Source organism: Erithacus rubecula, assembly GCF_903797595.1.
Source record: "Erithacus rubecula genome assembly, chromosome: 6".
Taxonomy (NCBI): Eukaryota; Metazoa; Chordata; class Aves; order Passeriformes; family Muscicapidae; genus Erithacus; species Erithacus rubecula.
In genome coordinates this window covers 8,345,210-8,365,258 of record NC_136688.1, presented here as the reverse complement: position 1 = coordinate 8,365,258, position 20,049 = coordinate 8,345,210, and the positions used below count along the sequence as shown (strand labels likewise).

The following is a 20,049-nucleotide window of genomic DNA, read 5'->3' as shown; positions in this document are numbered from 1 at the left end:
TAAACAAAATAATCGGTGAGGGCCTTCCTGCTACAGTTCAGAGTCACCTTTTAGCTAGTCTAACAGGCTCTTGAGTCTCTATGCAAGAGATTTGGGAGTACAGAGAAATAAAGAAGTGTTTTTGTCTCCCACACATTTCACCACAAGGACTCCCAAGCCTCAATATATTGTGGATGCTGTTTCTCTCTCCTACAACAGGCACAGCCAAATCCCTTCCTTTCCCTCATGTCTGTGGTCAGGACACACAAAAGTGAACTCCCAAATTCACCCTGCAGATGGATGTGCTTTCCCCACAATTTTCAGCTCAGTGACTCTCTTGGTGTCACATCCCTTACTCCTAGGAGTACCATTACTCCATGGGTACCACTACTCCAGGGCAATGCTACAGCAAAAAGAAGCTGCAAAGTGCCAGGAGGAAAAGTGCCTGCTCCACTGAATGAAGGGGAAGTGCACACACCTCCAAGCTGTGGCTGCCACATCCTCTCAAGTCTCTCTCAGAAGACAGCCCAGAATATGCCAGGCACAGAATATGCCTCCAGAAATTGAGAGCACTGTTTTTCATTTCAGCTTCACCGAGTATTTCAGTATTTTTTAGCTCCTCATGCAGCTCTCACCAGCAAAGATATGGTCTAACAGAGGCCTCTGCAGAAGTGGCATTCAAATCCACAGTCTTTAAAATAAGCTTTGCTGATTTTCACTCTCCAAAATCCTTAAGTTAAAAAAATAATTCAAGGCTTTCAAGCATCAACTACCATAAATCCTTGGTATTCAGTTAAGGGCAGGAAGCAGCTTACTTCCTACTCCAGACAAGTTTTATAGAAAAAAAAAAAAAAACCACACAAACCCAAAAAAAGCTTCCACAGAGTGCAAGAACAGGAGCACTGAAAAGCTGTTTCAAAGCAAACCTCCTAAAACCTTGATTTTTTTTTACCCATGTTCAAAACACATTCTGCCACTCTGCTCATTCTCTTTGAGCAGCATCAGTTCTGGACTACAATCCTGGACTTTAACTGTAGGGAAAGCTAAAATAACTCAGACTTAATTAGGTAGATCATATAACTGCCAAAATGCTACACAGCAATACTAATTTTAAAAACCTAAAAAATAAGAACTCTAACTTTAAAATGCATTGTTCCAGAATTTCACAATCTCTTACACTGCTTGAGGCATGGCAGCTCTCTAATTCCTTTGTTTAATTATCTAAAAGTACCCAGTCTCACTTGCAGATAATGGAACACTCACACATACACACAAAGAGCACACCTGAATTAATTTTTTCCTATTTTTGCTCAAGCCATATAAATAAATAGTGGATCAAACTAATGTTCTGTGGACCCAATTAATGGTCTGGAAACGATACAATGCAAAGCTCTTGGCAAGTACACATTATCATATAATACACTAAAAAAAAGTTAACACCTTTGCTTGTACACATTTTATCTTACTTTGGTTCATGGAATAGATTTAACCATTTAAGTCTGTTAACTCCCATCTACAAGTCACTTAAATGACCACAATATCCTATAATTCCACTACATTACATAAAATACTCATTCTTTTAAACTACATTAACTCTTCTTAACTGAAAAGTGACCTGTGCATGTTACAATTCAATTTGTAAAATAAAAAAAAATAAAAGGTTTATCTTGAATTCAGTCACATACATAGCTAACCAAAATTCACAGAAAAAGTTTATCTGATACATCTGATAAACAGCAACAGTGACTTTTGCACAGAACATGAATATGGAAGTATGAGGTAATTACCAAGAAGTAAGTTGCACCAGTGTGACAGCAAACAGCAACCACTGAGCTCATTAGGAGCTCAAATGAGGAACCTCTGAGAGCAAATGACATTTCCCCTCCTCCACAGGGACATGTCAAGCCAGCAAATAACTGACAAATGCAGTCTGTGTCTCAAACATGTCCTACTCTTGTGGCTAAAAGGCAATGTTGAAAAGCAAAAGTGAAGTGATGTTTGCTGCTATTCTGAGGCACGCCAAGAGTATGCAAAATACTTTTGCTTTCAGGTCAAAAGTATGCAAAATACAGGTGCAAAAATACCAGGGAGTTAACACTGCATACACCAGTAAGGATTCAGTGGCTCCACACTACCAAACCAGCTTCCATCTCAAATCAACACACTTTTCAGCCAGAATTTTGCCAAGAGAAATCAAAAACAATAACAAAGAACAGAGCTCTATCATGAGTCTGTTTAGGAGCCTATTTAAGAGGGCACCTTCTTTTCCCCATGTTTCAGTGTCTATTTATTTTCCTTTTCCAGATATTCCTGCTTCCATGGGGAATGAAGCATTATAGATTTTTCACACATTTTTCTGATATACAAGTGGGTGCCTTAGAATGAGAAAAATATTGCCAAGGAGGCCTTCATGCCCAGCAGAGCACAGCAAACAAGGCTATTCTGGTTCACACTATTCAAATAAGTGTGAGTAACATTAACAGAGCAGATGTCAAAAGCCTACTCACACTGTAGAAAATTCTGTGAGAGTACATGTTGCTGGGCCACAGCCATGAAAGCAGACATATCCCCTCCCACAGTCATCATCAACTCCTTTTCTTCATCCCATCAGAACATCACTTACATTTAAGTCAAATATTTGTTTCATCCTTTCCACCAGCAAAAACCATGTTCATTACCCAATGTAAGCCACTACCTTGTTTGTCTTTTTTTAAAATTAAATCAGTGCTAAGTGAAATATAGTAAAGGTCAACTCAAGAAAAACCTGCTGTTGTGAGCTGAAAACTGAATTTCATGCAGCAATCAAGGAAGAAGGCAATGAAATGGGAAGAACTGATGCGAGTCTTCCTAACCAAGTGACTACTGCAAATGACTGAAAATCTTCCTAACCACTGTCATCAACTTTTAAAGATCATGGGTCAATTAAAACCCCATATAAGCAGCTTTCATTTTCTTTATATCAGTTTTGATGCCATTTTTGAAGTGCCAAGGTTCAATTCCCAGTATTTTATTCACTGTTTCACTTTCTGGTACTAGAATGCAGAACAAGGAAGCAAATATAGTCATAAAATATACACTCCAGAAAAATCACCACTGGGTAAAATTCTCACCTCCTCAGGCTAAGAACATATCATATCATTTTGACAAGCACAAAAAGCCACACAAGGCTTGGTCCTCTTAGGAAGATTAAAAATGCTGTCTGTTAATAAATTTGAAGACTAGAGGACCAGTGAAAAATGACTGTACAAACCTTTCCTCATGAAGCCAAAAGCAGCAAATATGTTTGGTTTATGTGAAACAAACTGTGAGCACTGGATTACAATACTGAGTATGCAGCTTGCAGTGTGAGTATGTCTGAGTTTCACCATGAAGAATGGCCCAGAAACACAACTAACCACACACCACAGCTCTCGGGCGATAAAGCATTCCCAAGGCTGCAGTCACATGTCCAGAAATAAGAAAGGGGAAGTGCCTGAAAACCTTTTTATAAAACAGAAAATGTCTGGTTAAAAAATACCAAGACACACAAATGAGTCTGTAACAACTAAGAGGTGACTTGTAAGGAAAAATCATGACAAAATAGAAATATTTCTCCTCTTACGGCTTCAGTTTTCCACCTTTTTTCCTTCATTTTATCCTCCTCATGGAAGAGGTAATGCCTGCAAGAGCTGAAGGAAACATACACTTGGATATCTGCATTTCAGATGATCTGATGGAAAATTTGGCTGTGGGAGGGGAAGGAGCTCCCACCCAGTCCCTGCTTTCTGCCTCAGCACCTTTGTAAAACAGACATTCATGGATCTCTCATCCTTCCCAGCTCTTCCAAGTGCTCTCAGCTGCCCACCAGTAGGCAGCAATAGGAACACTGGAGTGCAAGGCCAGCACCAGCTGTGCCCAGTGCTCCCTGTAGACATCAGCTCCTGTCTCTGTGTCATCTGAGCTCTCCCTGTGACACAGAGGGATCCTCTCAAGCTTGAAGTCAACATTCCAAACCTGCACATCCCAACCTCTTCCCCACAATGGATTTCACAAACCTTATCTCCCTCAAGTGCAGGGCTGGCATCCCTGCTTCAAGGACAGGTGAGGAGCACAGGCCAGTCATTGCCCCTGGCTTTCAGCCTGGCCTCTGCTAAACAAGCAACTTCTGACCCTTGCATCACCTCTCCACTGCTTTCTCTCCTGGTAACTCCTTTCCCCACTTTCCTCTTTCTAAAGCTCTTCTCAGCCTGTATCTCTGAATCCTTTCTAAAGGAGCCTCTTTTCCCTCCTCTGGATGAGCTGCAGCTCACTTGCTGCCCATTCAACACTTGGGCAGGGAACCCAGAGTTACACTTTGTAGCTGGGGGTAACAGCCCTGTCACATTCAGCTGTCTAAAAGGAAAGGCCCAGCAATGCAGCACCAGTGCAAAAGCACATGACATGGGCAAGAAGGAAAGACAGCAGCTTCAATATTTAGTCAGCACAGTGCAAATAAGGTGAAACTGCATTCAAGCAGGAGGCTTTTCCAGATATGAGATATGAAATCTATGAAATGAATGCAGAAACCACTTATCTCATTTTAAAAACTACCAAAAAAAAAAAAAAAAAAAAGAAGAAAGAAAAAAGAGGAAATTCAGACTCCCAGTCATGTCTCAAAGAGCAGCTGCTCCAAGGAGGAAGAAAAGGTATCCTTATAGCTACATGAAATTGTGTTAATATAGTCACCTAAGAAGTCTTGCCATCCACAAGGTAGGAGGCAAAAATCTTCAAGAGATCACCCTTCCAACCTGAAAGTATGTGGCAAGTTTCTCAGTTACTTATAAAAGTGGAAAAGAAGCAACAAAAAAAACCAAAAGTCAACAATGTGGAAGGGAGGTAGGAGGGTAAACAGCTGGATCCCACACAAAGAGCTGGATCTCTGAGCCAGAAACTGCAGTAGATTGTGTGCTGCAATATTCCCAGCCAAGGATAGGAGCAGCAGTTGGGCAGGGCAGGAGCCTGCTCCCTGGGTGGGAAGCTGTAGTCACACGAGAGGTTTACACTGCTGTCAGCAAAACACTGACAGCACAAACAGCAGTGCTTCCATCCCCCTTCTCCTCTCCTCCACTTTGAAAAATCTCCTCACTGTATATACAACCTGCAAGCCATTTTGGAAAAAAGGAAGATATAAAATACCTGAGAAAAAGCAAAACTGACTGAAATTGACACTTTGCATTTTCATTCAGGGAATTTTGGGCAAAGAGTAGATGAGTAAATGCAAAATTTTCCAGAGAACCTGATGCAGGACCAGTGCAAAACAGAAAGGAGTGTGTTCAACAGACAGCATTCCTCCAGTGGCTGATTACATTACCTGTGTGGTCTGAGTGAAGGTGGAGTGAATACAGGCATTGTATATGATAAGAACAGAGCAGCCTTTCTTTGTCAGTCAGGCTCTGTAAGCTTTCTTTAAACAAATTGCACAATTGAAATCGTGCTGTAATCAAGGAGATACAGACACAGATCCACAATCAGAACTTTTAAAATAATCCAAGTAGAAGAGCAATGCAGGCTAACCTGGACATTAAGGATGGGAAGGAAAACAAACAATAGCACATACAAAATCTGGAAATCTGGAAAAGCTCAGCTCAGTGCTGACTCTGCAGCACATCTGCCAACACACAGACACATTGCCATTACCTGAAGGCAGCACCAATCTGGGGCTTCCTTGGTGGAGAAGGAGTGGGGAGCAACACCCCAGAGCTGAAGCTTTTAACCATGCCAGCAATCTAGGAGATGTGAAATGTCTGCCCACAGGTAAGCCAGGTTGCACAGTGGGGAACACACTGACAAACCAGAGACATGGATTTGAGTCCCAGTTTTGGCATTTATTAGTGGCTCTGACCTACCAAGCCAAATATAGCACCACTAAGAAAGGAGCTGTCTTAGCTTTTATAACCATGATCCCCATTTCCCAGAACCCACAGAAACAAATGGGAAAGCAAGCAAGGAGACTCCTTTCTCGTGGGAATACAGCATGCCAGGTAGGGCCATGGCATGGGCCAGTTTGGCAAAACAAGAAATGTACAGAGTGGAAGTCTTCTGCTAAAATGTGAGTGAGAAAACAAAATGGAACAGTTTATTTTGATAGGAGAGTTATCTGTCCTTGAGGGTTTGGCACAACACCTTGGAGTCCCACAGTTATGCTGTTAGTGGCTTGTTAATCAGACTGTTTTGATCACTGGCTGTTCAGCAATTTGCAGATGTTTATTATTCAGTCCTCCAGTGCTGAACTGCAAACCACTGGGATATGCATACATAGTTTTGCAAGGGACTATTTATGCCAACAGTTCTGATCTTTCTGCTTCTTTCCCCACCCATCCCAAAAGGGAGAACAGTGGAGATACCGAAATCTTGCTTTAGTGCTAAAATACCTATTTGAGCGCTGCCAATACTTGTTCATGAGCTAAGAGTATAAAGAGATCTCTCTGGTATTATTCCTTCAGACATTTCAAGCAAGAGTGTTCAGGGGCTGACTGTTTTGATCAGAAACAGACACCATCAGAAAATTTTGTACTGTCCTTTCCATCAGGAGGGTGACATGAGACTGAAGACTCATCCTGCAAGTCACAATAACAGAGAACAGATGGGGGCATTCTTTTTTTTCAGGATCACATGGGTGTATTGACCTTGCAAAATTGCAACCACCTATAAGCAAATGCAGTGATTAAAGATCACATCCATGCATGTCCTGTTTATCCTGTTTTGTCCAGGCTCTTCAAATGACAGACACACAGAGCTATCAATATCTCAAGTACCCTGTGGAAATCCCTATATATGCACCCTGAAAGACAGAGAAATATATCCGAGGTCTTACAATACAAAAAAAGACAAAAATTAAACAACATTTCTTCTTGAACATCTCTGGAGTTGAACTTTACACAGTTCAACTGGGACATTAGGAAAACTGGTGTTAAAGAGCTTAAGTTTTTGTTTCTTACCTCCTCAGGTACAATGATTAAAGGGTATTTGTCCTCTGACAAGAAGTTAAAAATAACCCACACTTTAAACGCGTCTTCATCGCTAATCAGCAAAGGACTTTTAGAGAGGTTCTTCTTAGCACAGAGAGTCCAGCACATCCTGTTGAATTCAACTTTGTCAAAGTTTCCTTGAACCTAAAGAAGAAATTGAAGAACAGCAAAGAAATTGATATGCACAAATGGCACAGAACAGCAGATAGACAAAGTTTATCAGGTTTCATCATACAGAAAGCAGTGAGAAAATTGTAGTTTGCATGAAACATCAAGGCCCAAAAGGAGCACTGTAGCAACCTAGCCTGACTTCCTGCATGGGGTAAAATAAGGAATTTCTACTGGCACAACTGACATCCAACCTCCAATTTCTGGTTGAGTTAATAACACCCTGCCTCCATGGAAAGGAGGCTATAGTGCACTCTCTGTTTCCTCTAGCACATCAGCTTCCAAACCATCCAGAACTGTCTTAGTTCCAGCTGCCCTCCTATTGCACTGACTTACTGGGATTGTACACAGCAAATTTGGAAACCAGCATAGCCAAATCCACATGTAGATATGCTAAAAGGAATATTGGAGCAACAATTGGGGAAGAACTTTAATACATTTTTTACTTAATATTACTCAAACTAATTCATGCAGAGTATTCATAAGCACAGAGTAATTTTTTTCCTCAAATGCTAATCCACTTAAAAATCTTTTTTTCAGGCTTGCAAACTTTCACCTCATTGACACAAAAATTCCTCGTTTTCATTATCCTTTATCATACCTAGCAACTGCACCTACAGATTTGTGTATTATTTATATAGGCAAGAGCCTCTAATTTACTGTTTTGTTTTAAAACCCTAATTTAAGTTATATATTAAACCTATTTATTATCTTCCCACAATTAGCAATGCTATTTCCTTGCTGGACTGTGATAAAGGCATGTTTGGCACTGTAACTTTGAGATTTTGGAGAACACATCTAAGAAACAGGTTCTTGTACCTCTTGTGGTAATGAGATCAGTAATGGGCATTGATTTTTTTTCTATGATAAGCCAAACCACAGATCTCAGATGCTTCAAGAACACCAATGTAAACTGTATGATTTCCTACCCAGTTTGATAAGTGGTCAAATATAGTGACCACACCCCAGTGGCTCAGGCAATGACAGACTTGGGAAGTCAATTAACTGGTGTGGGTGGAGGGGAAAAGATGGGAAAAAAGATGAAAAAGGAAAGACGGAAGTAAACAAGAAACCAACCTGATGACAAGAACAGTCTCCAGGCATAAAAGTGAGACAAACAAAAACCATAGACTTTGCATGTTTGTAGAGGTCACCAACGTGGGTGGAGAAGCAAGAGGCTACAGCTGTCCTTTGAATTAGGTGGCAGCTGTAGGAGCCAGAGCTGCTACAGCCACAAGTTCAGCATCTGTCTTGGTTGCACAAGAAACACAGAACTGTAATGAAACACCGACTAAACGAACAAACACCCTCTGGGTGAAGGGCTGCAAGTCAGGATTGTTTCTTCTTCGTTCTTCACTCCTTGGCTACTCCTGCCTCTGCTTCTTCTGTGTCCTCTGCACCCTGCCCAATGAACCATGACTTCTTTTCTAAAAGCCCTTTTTGCACCCTGATGGTGAGCAGTTCCACCTTGGAAATGTCCTGGTGGTGCACAGGCTCTGCTAACACAGCAGAACAGTGCCTCAGACACTCCTGTCAAATCCCAGGTCACCTGCAGCACGTCCTGCCACCAGGACTGTGCAGCAGTTCAGCAGGAGGTTTCAGAACCACTTCATCACAGGGGAACAGGTCCCACAGTGCCAGCAATCCCACTTGAGACATGTGAGCCCTTTTTTCAGAATCCAGACTTGATTCTGAAATGGACTTTGTGGGGCCCACGTGTCATCCAGAACAGAGATACTGTTCAGGAATTATTCAGGACAATGATTACATCAGCACCCAAGCCCTGGCTCTCCAAAATAACAGTTGTTAATACATCTGTCTGCTGAGTAACAAGATGCATAACACTGGAAATCGTCCGTCAGGCAATACTAATTACTCAAATCATTTATTGAAATTACCTACATGGATAAAGGAAATTAGTTGCAGCGAATATACCTCATTTAACTTCCTTGTCTTTCTTCACAATTGTCCCTTCCTCAATGATTCCTTGGTTTTATATAAGGAGGTTTTATTGCAAGGTACCTCAGCACCAAAAAAACCCAAAAAGTTACAACTGCTTTTGAGAGTAGAACAGAAGTTATTTCCAAAGGTTACAAAGTTCTCTCAAAAAAATTCTAAGTCATAGTTATATAACTATTTCAAAAGAAATTTAATAAATCATTCTTTAAATATTTTATTAATGCCTTAAAGCAAAATATCTTAAGATTAAAAAAATCTCACTTGAGCCAGTGGCTCTTGCTCAAATCAATTAATTTGCCATAAGATGCATGACTGGAAATTGAGAGAACTTCCAGTGTATCTGGGGTATAAAGCATCACTCCTTCTTTAGTAACTTTGCTTACTAGAATATAATAACAGCAATTTTTCTACAATCACCCCATCTAAAATAACAGACTATGCCTTGGAAAAATAAAGACAGGAGTTTCTTGTTTGCTTTTTTTTTGCTTGTTTGTGTTAAACAAAGGAGACATGCAATGAATCAGTGACTTCATCCCACTGCATGCTGTCTTTTGGCACTGATGTAAACTCATCTCTAAAAGAAGAGAAGTCACAATCAAGATTTTTCCTGTCCAAAAATATAGCCTTCTCTCCAAACAACTTCACTACTTTTCTTGTTTACAAGCATTTAGTCAAGATCAAATAACATGAAATTACAGGTAATTTATCCTGTTCTTTCACACTTCCATCTTTTCAGATTAAATGATGATACAGATATATCAGGCAATCACTGGAAGCCAGATCAGTGTATGAATAAAGCAAAAAAAGAAAGTATACACAGTCATGCTCTTCCCTTTCATACCTACTTATTTAACATAGCCAGGTCTGTCATTTTCAGATAAAAGCATTACTTAAATGCAATTATGGTCTTCATTTCCATAACTATTCTCCCTAGAAACACCCTTTAACAACAGAGCATTTTTATATTTGAAAAAGACATATATATCTTTTTTTCTTTACTCAATGGCTTGCTACTGCCTACAAAGAGTATTAACCCACTGTGGTTCAGCCTCTCCCACTGTAATCCTTTGGTCAGAATAAATTAAGGACTTTTCTTTTTTCCCAGAATCTGGGAAAGACTGCTTGGCCTCCACAGGATCTCAGACAGCCAAGATGAAGCAGAAAGGAGATCACAGCTTCTTAGGGACAAAGCAGGATTCTTCAGCATCAAACAACCAAGACATTAATGAGGTATCTTTATGTGTACTAAAGGCCAACATCTCCCACACATCAAACAGGACACTGTGGGTATGAGAAACACAGACCAGAGAGGCAGAGAAGCTGAAAAGTCTCTGCTAGATATAAGCTGCCAGACTGTTGTATATATACCAATTTGCCACCACTATTAAATGAAGGAGCAAAATTCAGCAAATGGGGCTGAGGAGTTTGCATCATCTGCAATTGCTGCACTAGACTTCTTGGCAGTATGCCAGTTCAGGACTTTTTCACATAACAAAAGAGAGCAAACTGTTTTGTATCTCTGCAGGCACAACATCAAAGATTGTAGGTGTCTGGGGCTGGCCCTCAAGTGTACAAGAAATCAGTGGTGCTGCAGCTGATGTTTCCACCATCATGTGAGCTGCTTTTGCTGTCCAGCCCAGTATGTGAACAGAAAACAGAAAAAAATGCAGGAAGATCCTTGTTTGGGGTTTCTTAACTTTCCGAGGAGAGGGAGAGGGAGAGGGAGAGGGAGAGGGAGAGGGAGAGGGAGAGGGAGAGGGAGAGGGAGAGGGAGAGGGAGAGGGGAGAGGGAGAGGGAGAGGGAGAGGGAGAGGGAGAGGGAGAGGGAGAGGGAGAGGGAGAGGGAGAGGGAGAGGGAGAGGGAGAGGGAGAGGGAGAGGGAGAGGAGCCCCACTGGCTTTCCAGAGTTTCTCCTGAAACAAGGCACAACAGAAGACTGAAGAATGCTCAGACACAAAAGGAAAGAACTTGCAAGACAAAACTTCACAACACACCCTAATGTCACCCACTGTAACTCTCTGAAGGTTCTTCTTATTAAAGCACTTTGAGACAAACAGTGAAGATATTTTTACCCTTTCTGTTTGCAAAGGAGTCTGTGACAATATCGTTAAAGCTGCAGTATGAAGTGGGACAACCTATAGCTCCCAGACACCTCCAGATAAATTTGAGATGAGTTACTCTATTAATATGAGTACAGTTCTGCATGAGCACAGCTTAGGCAAGGGCCAGATGTGACAGGAAATAGAAACCAAGGAGAGAAGAGGCAGAGAACAGTGCACCCTTCCATTTTTAGGCACAGGCTCTCCAGAGTAGTCACCCCATCAGGACCCCACACACACACTCCCAACCAGTGTCTTCACACCAGCAGCAGCCTCCTGCATGCACCAGTTACCACAAAGACACTCTTAACAAAAGCTGATACAAGAAAGCAGAGAGCAGGAGAATTCAAAACTTACCTTTTCCAAGATGAATTTGTTTAGATAAGGCATGTAACCCTGATTGGAAACTGGTCCCTCATCATCGTCCCTAAAGTGCTCTTCCAAGGCCACTGGATCATGGGGAACGTTTAACACTGTGCACAAGTTGTGAGAAAGGACCTAAGGACAGAAGAGAAACCAGTGACACTGCTGTCAGCCTTAACCATGCTGTGCTCCCTCCACAGCAGACCTGTGACTCCAAAACCATGTGCAAAGTGACACTTCGATGTCACCACAAGTTCTGCCCCACAAAGTTTTGTCAGAAAGCAAAACATAACTAAAGAATCCTGATTTGAGGGTTTCAGAGAGTTGCATGTTACAGGAGCAGTGTGAGCACAGAGAGGTCCAGCCCTAGAGAGTTGCAAATGCAGCTACACAAGCTCCCCTTTGTACATATATCCTCATGCAGCTGAAAACCAGGAGAGGCATGCAGGAACACCAGAGTAATATTCACAGAGTGAAGTCAGATAAGTATCAAAACAACCACAAACACCTAGCCTTTGAAATTATAAATATTTATATCTAGTGAAAATGAGTAACAAAGAAAACAACTCAATACGTAGCTTTCATTTACAAAGAGAAGACTATTCAGATTAAAGCATTAACTATGGATTTCTCTCATCTGCTTGCTTCTGGGCTGCTTCTCAACACTGACCCCATGTTTCAGTTGGCAAAGCAGTGTTACAGAAAGAGGAAGGATCTAGGTGTGCTTCTCAAATTTTTATTTTAAAAAGCTATTTGCATGAAGCATGTCACGAACTTGACACCCACTAACACTCATGTCTGTTCTTGAGAAAAGACCTTCAAGAAGAGACTACACACTTGACTAATTTTAAGGAAGTGCTGAATTACTGAAAACTAGCTGGTAGCCAGCATATCTCAACTTCTTCAGACTGAGCTGAGCTTTGCAAGCACAGCCCAACACCTCAGAACCAACAGGAAGGCAGAGCCTAGGCAGCAGTGACTCCTGTGCCACCAGCACTTCCCAAAAAAAGGCAAAACCACCATCCCTCCCTTTGGCTGTTCACACTGTCTGGAGTCAGGCCAGACCTGGAACAAGGTGCCCACTGCACCCCAAGCACTGGGGAGCCCTCTCCCTCGTGACTAAAAAAATTACAGAGAGGTAAAACAGATCACATGTTTTGAAAAGGTATGCTGCCAGTGCTCTTATTTTTATTTTTTAAATCCACAACTGCATGGAATGAAGCACAACTGAATTTTGTGGGTTTTATATAGAATTTTAAAAAACAGACCCAAATGATGCAAAGAGGTAACACTGGAAAAACAATGCCTATCAGCATTCCTATATAGATAAGCAGACATGAAGTGGTCAAAGATGGAGTAATTGTAAAAGAAGAAGTGAAAGTCTGAAGTTGTCAATGCCTAGGAAATCAAACCAAAGCTACACACTTAAAATATTTGTGCTTTTCCCCACCCACCTACCCCTAAGAAAATAAAATGTACATTTACTATTCTGATGTATGATAAGGAGACAGCAGAATCTAAGTGTTAGTTAGCAGAAAATATTACAAAGATAGTCCAAAATGTATATTCAGTTCAGAGGATAATTCCTCCCTACATACCTCAGAAGTTAAACTTCTTAAGTTAAACTTCAGGTTTTAGAAGTTTTTCCATGAGAAATACATATTTTCACTGATTTACACTAAGGCATTAGAGATAATAAGGTGTAGAAATATAACACAACAAAAGCTGCACTTCCCAAAGCAGCAAAAGAGCATTTAGAAGTTTCCACTCTCCATCAGCAACATATTTCACTTCAATCCATCCTTGTCTCTAACCACCACATCAGATCAAGTATTTGAGTCCATGTGATTTACATATGGGGTTGGGGGGAATGTACTATCATGTGTGTTTCCCCTTCTATTTAAGGCTTCTGCTGTTATTTATAGAAGCTTGAGGGATTCTTGAATTTCTGAGAGAGAGAGATGATCACTGTTTTCCAACCACACTGTAGTTGCTAATACTATAACTACAAAAATACTTAGCTAATAAAAGTATTCTACAAGCATGACTGATTTCAGCTTACTACCAAAGTCAATAAAAAGTCTAAATAAAATACTTTCTTATCATATCCCTTCTACATATTTGTCTTCTCCATTTTTTGGTGTTCTTGCTGTGCTTGGGCTGTCAGAAATCTAGGTGGTTTCCACATCAAGTGACCAACTTACCAAGAAAGAATTCCACTTTCAATGATTTTCTAAGATGTGCCTTATCTGCCATCTCTCTGGTGCCCAGTGCTCTCTTTTCATAACTCAGGAAATTCCTCAGCGCCAGCCAAAGCCTGCCATTCTCTAATGTGGCCAAGTGCCAGCTCAATTCTTCACTTGCAGGGTAAGCCAGAAAAATTCTGCCCTGAGCTCTCCTTTGGTTTGGTTTTGTTCTCTCAAATCACATTAGCTGGACCAGAAGACATTCTATGTTAATTAACAACTTAAAATTAAAAAAAAAAAAAAAAACCCAAACAAATCAACAACAAGTAGCTGAGCACTAGATTAATTGAAGTACAAAAAAATCACCTTGCCTTGCAGAAGCTACATCAACCATGAGGAAGTTTTGCACCAGTCAGGATTATTCCCCACAGGGTTGCTAGGCAGCTTTCTTCCACATTCATCGTGCTCTGGATGCCATGTCAACAATTTACCTTCAAGCCAAAGCCAACTCCTGTCCCAGCCAGAGACTCATCTCTGCTGCAGCCCTGGGTACAGTGGGGGTCCCCAAACCAGAGTCTGAGACAGCACAAGCAGCCTGCATGGGCTTCATGACACCAATGCACTCTGAGTACAACAACTCCTTCATTTTCAGGAAAAGTTTTGTAAGAAAGATGCCTGGTGGCATCCCATCTTTCCCTGGGAACACTGAAGATGTCCTGTTCCAAATACGAGCAAGCTGAACGCCAAAGATCATCACAGACTTTGCATTTACTTTATTCATGCCCTATTTTATGCTGTTTCACCTTCAGGTCTACTCTGCCAGAGCTGCTCCCCTCTCAAGTTCCCATTTTCCAAAACTTTCAGCACGTGTTGAATTGTTACCATCTGAGTAGTTCCTTTTAACCATGTCCATAAAAATGATCTGCATTTCTACAGGGAGAGGGAGGACCTGCTAGACTATTTACTGCTCAGTGACAAAAATTTGGCCCAGATGACAGTGAGAGCATTACCAGGGCAGACTAATCCTGCAGCAGCTATTGTCAGCTTCTTGGTAGTTTTCTCTTTTTCTTTTCCATCTTTCTGGGGGGTCTTCACAGTCCCTGTCTCTTTTTCAGATTTTAAAAATGTTGGCATCCCAGATCCCTCCATTCAGTGGTTTCGTGTGAATTCATTCCAAGACATTCTTGGCTCATCTCTCCCTAACATCCATGTCAGCAGCCAGACAGCCAGCCAAAATAAGGCTACTCACAAGCACTTTCCCTTTTTCTTCTATCACCAGTGCTAAAGTAGCATCATACAAGCCCCCATCACAAACACCAGGGCACACCAGGGTACACACACTATATCCTGCATCATCACATCCCCAAGGTACAGCTCCCTTATCCACTCAGCCTGCACACACCCCATCTGCAGCCTCATTATTTGATGTTGGGGTTACTGCAGCAGCCTCTTTCCCAGCTGGATGAGTGTATTCCAGCCCAGGTTCCTGACACTTGTGCCCTTCACCCACACACATCAGCTCCCATTCCTTCATTCACTCCTTTCACCCCGGGCACTTGCACACCCCTCATCAGCCTTTTCAACAACCTCACCCTTGCTTTTGCCTCCATTATCTGCACAATCCCCCTTGGCCTCCAGTATATGCTGGTGTCAGCCTGCATCTGCCCAAGTTGCCAAGGGAATTGCCTTCCTGTTCTGGGGCTCCTTGTAAACACACTCCATGTACTGCACCTTTCTTCTACACCTTCCCTGAAACCAGTTGACAAAACAGAATAACAGAATCCATTAGGCTGAAAAAGACCTCTGAGATCATCAAGTCCAAGCTATGACTGAACACCACCACATCAACCTGAGTTCCATGTCCAGGTTTTCCTTAAACACCTCCAGGGACTCCACTGCCTCCCTGGGCAGCCCATTCCAGTATCTAATCAGCCTCTCTGTGTAAAGATTCTTCCTAATGTCCAATCTGAACCTCGTATGGTGCAGCTTAAGCTTTTGTCCTTTTGCTGGTTGCCTGGAAGAAAAGACAAAACCCCACCTGGCTACAAGCTCTCTTCAGGCACTCCTGGAGTGGCAACGTCACTCTGAGCCTTCTTTTCTCCAGGCTAAACACTCCAGCCCCCTCAGCTGCTCCTCACAGAACATGTGCTCCAGACATTTCATCACCTTTGTTGCCCTTCTCTGGACTTGCTCCAGCCCCTCAATGTCCTTCCTAAGGAGCCAAGAATTAGACACAGCACTCAAGGTGTGCCTCACCAGTGCCCAGTACAGGGGACAATCCCTGCCCTGCTCCTGCTGGCCACACTATTGCTGATCCAGGCCAGGATGCCACTGGGCACCGGGGCACGGGCTGGCTCAAGGTTAAACAGGCTGGATCCACTGGGAGCTGCTCCTCTCAAGCACAGGTCACGGCCTCGTCATCTCCTCATGCTGTTTCAGTCTACAGCTGCCTGGGCTTTCCTGGCAGAACAGCATCCCTCCTCACACCTCACGGCCAGGATTGCTCACGGCTGCCCCAATGCGCGCACCGTGAGCCCCGTGGGCAGCAGCAGAGCAGCCCCTGTTCCCGTGAGTCACGGTGACTAATTTCCTACTGCCCTCCATCACTGCACAAAGCCGATTGTCCGGCCGGGGTCCTGCCCACCCGGCGCGGGCTCCCAACCCTGCCCCTGCCTCGCTACATTGTTCAAGGTCTTCCTCTCTGCTACGACCATCCCTCTCACCCCTGATTACACCACTCTTCCTCTTCCCACAGGCCACCGACTTCACATTTAGGGCAAAGGCAAAGCAAAGGTGTAATAGGCCTGTAACACCCCAGATATGAGACTGGTATAAATCTTTTAAGTAATTTTGGTCACCCAAAGTTATAATGGGACAGTATTTTCACATGTGGCTCACCATCCACATTCTGCAGACAGCATCCAGGAATCCAAGACCTCAAGGCTTAGAAAATACATGCCAATGCAGCATACAAAACAAAACAAGAATACCAAAATAAACCCACTGCCAAAGAAGAGACAAGTCACAAAGCAACATGTGGAAGAGCTTCCAGAGACAGTGTAAAAACTAATTGGTGGATCTTTCCAAGATTCAATCACACACACTACAAGCAGTTGTGCTGGCTGTCAAATGGAACTATATTTCAAATTACAGTGTTTCAAGATCCAGATGAAAATGCTGGCACCTTAGGGAAACTTCCAAAACAAGTTAATTTTAAAACTGCAGATTGTAAGAAAGATGAACTTGGATCTAAGTGTAGGAAAGGAAGTAATTTGCATGCAGCTCATGCTGGAATGGCAGCAGCAGCAGCTGCTCTGTGTACACAGAACTTACACCTGAGCCCTGCTGTATCAGTGTTTGAATGTGCCAAAAAACACAGTGGCAAAACAATGACTGTGTCCAGCTTTAAAGCTGTAATTTAAGAACAGAATACACAAATGTTTCTGCTGATGTAGAAAACTAAGACTAAGAGCTGCAGCCAGCATAACCGTAAAACTTCTGAAGACTGCCAGTTGAAGAAAAGTAGAAAACCCCAAACAAACAAACAAATCAGTGCATATTGGAAGAAGACAATATTCAGAATTACACAGAGGACTGATTTTACTGACTCCTCTCTCAGCAGCTCAGAACATACACAAAAGATACAAATGGATAAAAGACATCTGGTGACATCCTTACTATTCCAAGCAAGTCCCATTTTTGCCCTCAAGCATTTTTGCTGTTTCTCCAGACCCAAACTGACTCACCTCCATCCATCTGCTCTAGATCTACTGAAAACAAATGTGTGATGCAAATCCTTCACAGCAGGGCCCCAACTGCACAACATACATACACACACACATTTGTTTTCCTCATAGTATTTAAGGTTAATTATTTATTTTTATGGAAGGATCGAAGGTCACTTCTAGGCAGAGTAATGAGAAATCACTCCCTTTAACAACCAAACGTATTTTCCATAGGAACTTCCCTGCAATGTGATGGCACCACCTTATACTGGATGACACAAACCAAAGACACATTGCCAGTAACTTTTCTTATTGAGAAGGGGAGAGTTCAGTAGGTTACAACACTGCCATTCTCACAAAACGAACAGGCTTTTATCATTTTTTTTAAAAACCAGCAGTTATACTAAATTATGGAGCATATTTTTCTAATGTCACAGGTCTCTACTAACCTGTTGATCTCCAAGCATCACCTCTCCATTTTACAGGAGTGCTGTATCTTCCTCACAGTGATGACAAACACTTCATCATGAAACACCTTCTCAGGACAACACAACTCTACGGTGTAGGAATTTCTCTTTTGCTGTCCTGCCTGCCCTTTTTAACCATGTGGGGCTACTGCCACCCTGCACACCTTTTCTTCCCAGCAGGACCAAGAATTACACTTTTTGTGGCAAATGCTGAATGTGGTGTCAATACAAGAATACCCTCTACTCCCTCCTGTGTCTCCTGAAAACTAATTCTTGGTGGCCACAGGAGAAGGTGGCAACCTCATTTCAGACTTGTTGCTGCACTCACTCCACCTGACACTTCCTACAGAAACCTTTATGTCACAGACAGAACTGCACAAACACACAAAGCCCTGCTTTTTTGGATGATACTATCAGCTCACCAGCACAATGGGAGTTTCTTTAGCCATTTCAGCCCAGCACCTGTGGAGACAAGAGGCTGCAGATATTTCCAGCTCGGGTTCACAGCCAGGTCTGGCGTCTCGCCCAAATCCTGCCCCGCAGTCACTTCTGCCGAGCTCGGCTCTATCTCACAGCCCCATCACCCCAGCAGAAGAAAAGGAGAAGAGGAACAGGCTGCTTGCAGCACGCTGCCAGGTCTGGACCCTCATTACATAATGCTAAAAATAAAGTCCATGAGGGACCGGCCGCACTCGGAAATACCACCCACAGCAGGGCCACTGTCGCTGGTGGAGTGAATGCCACAAAAGGCGCAAACCTCGCCTAATTGCTGCGGCCCACGCAGCCCCAGCACCGAGCACAAGGAGCCACAGTCTCCAATGTCAACAGGTGTTGCGTTCTGATTCAAAATATTTATTTAGCCAGATTCCTGCTATTATTCCCAGGCCAAGACGGTCCCATAAAGCAGGGCCAAGACGGGACTGGATTCAGCGAGCTGCCTGAGAGCTCTTTTAAGAGCACAAACACTACTTCAGCGTATAAGCTAAGGAAAGAATGGCACAGTTGGAGCCTCTTGACTAATTCTCCTGTTTATATCCAAATAAGAGGGCACTGTGGAACCTCTCTCTCCCCTTGGCAAGCTGTGAATTTCACTTGGACGCAGCCAACCCCTATAGATGGGACCTTGTGGCTACCCCACAAAAGATTTTGGCCAGAAAGGGTAGCAAGGACACGCGGTTGAAAGCGGACCAGAAGCACAACAAGGGTTTGTGCACTGACATCTCGGCGAGGACGGAGCAGAATGAGAATCAGCCTGCCCGGGCTCCGGGTCGGGTCCGCCAGCCTCCCGCGGGACTGGGGTGGCGGGGGCCCGCAGGGACAGCGATGTGCGGGCAAAACGCGATTTGCAGCGCCCAGCGGAGCCCCGAGAGCGATTCCCGTGTGCCCCAGAGGCGGCCGCCCCAGGCAGGTCCCAGCCCGCGGTGTCAGCGCCCGGCGGCACCGCCCGCGCCGTGCCCCGGCCCCTCGCCCCCCGCTTGCCTTGAGCTGCGACTTGGAGACCTTCCCGCTGCGGTCCAGGTCGAGGGCGGTGAAGGCGTGCCAGATGGACTTGAGCAGCTCCTCCTTGAGCCCCACCATGGCCGGCCCGCTCCCGGCCCGCGCCCGCCGCCGCTGTGTCCCAGCCTGCGCGGCCCCGGGGGCGCGGCCCAGCCCGGCCCGGCCCCTCAGCACCGCCCCAGCGGCCGCGTCCCGCCCCGGAGCGCCTCACACCGCCCCGAAACCCCCTCACACCGCCCCGGAGCCCCTCACACCGCCCCGGAGCGCCCCACACTGCCCCGAAACCCCCTCACACCGCCCCGAGACCCACTCACACCGCCCCGAGACCCCCTCACACCGCCCCGGAGCGCCTCACACCGCCCCGGAGCCACCCCTCACACCGCCCCGGAGCGCCTCACACCGCCCCGGAGCCCCTCACACCGTCCCGGAGCCTCCCCTCACACCGCCCCGAAACCCGCTCACACCGCCCCGGAGCGCCCCACACTGCCCCGAACCCCTCACACCGCCCCGAGACCCCTCAAACCCCCTAGCCCTCACACCGCCCCGAGCGCCCCTCACACCGCCCGAAACCCCCTCACACCGCCCCGAAACCCCCTCACACCGCCCGGAGCCCCTCACAC

The 20,049-nt window shown here is 44.2% G+C and overlaps 1 protein-coding gene across 2 annotated transcripts in view; it reads right to left on the bottom strand.

Moving 5' to 3' along the window:
* SWAP70 (switching B cell complex subunit SWAP70) overlaps window positions 1–19,607 on the bottom strand; it is a 34,517-nt gene extending 14,910 nt beyond the window's left edge. The window contains exons 1-3 of one of the 2 annotated variants that reach the window (XM_079309384.1): window positions 19,412–19,607; window positions 11,549–11,689; window positions 6,936–7,109 (exon numbers count right to left, since the gene is read on the bottom strand). In XM_079309384.1, the coding sequence (XP_079165510.1) occupies window positions 6,936–7,109; window positions 11,549–11,689; window positions 19,412–19,510 (414 nt within the window). In that variant the 5' untranslated portion in view covers window positions 19,511–19,607. Of the gene's footprint in view, window positions 1–6,935; window positions 7,110–11,548; window positions 11,690–16,638; window positions 16,663–19,411 lie in introns of those variants that run through there. The other variant, XM_079309385.1, reaches the window with a different exon arrangement.
* Between the last annotated feature and the right edge of the window lie 442 nt (window positions 19,608–20,049).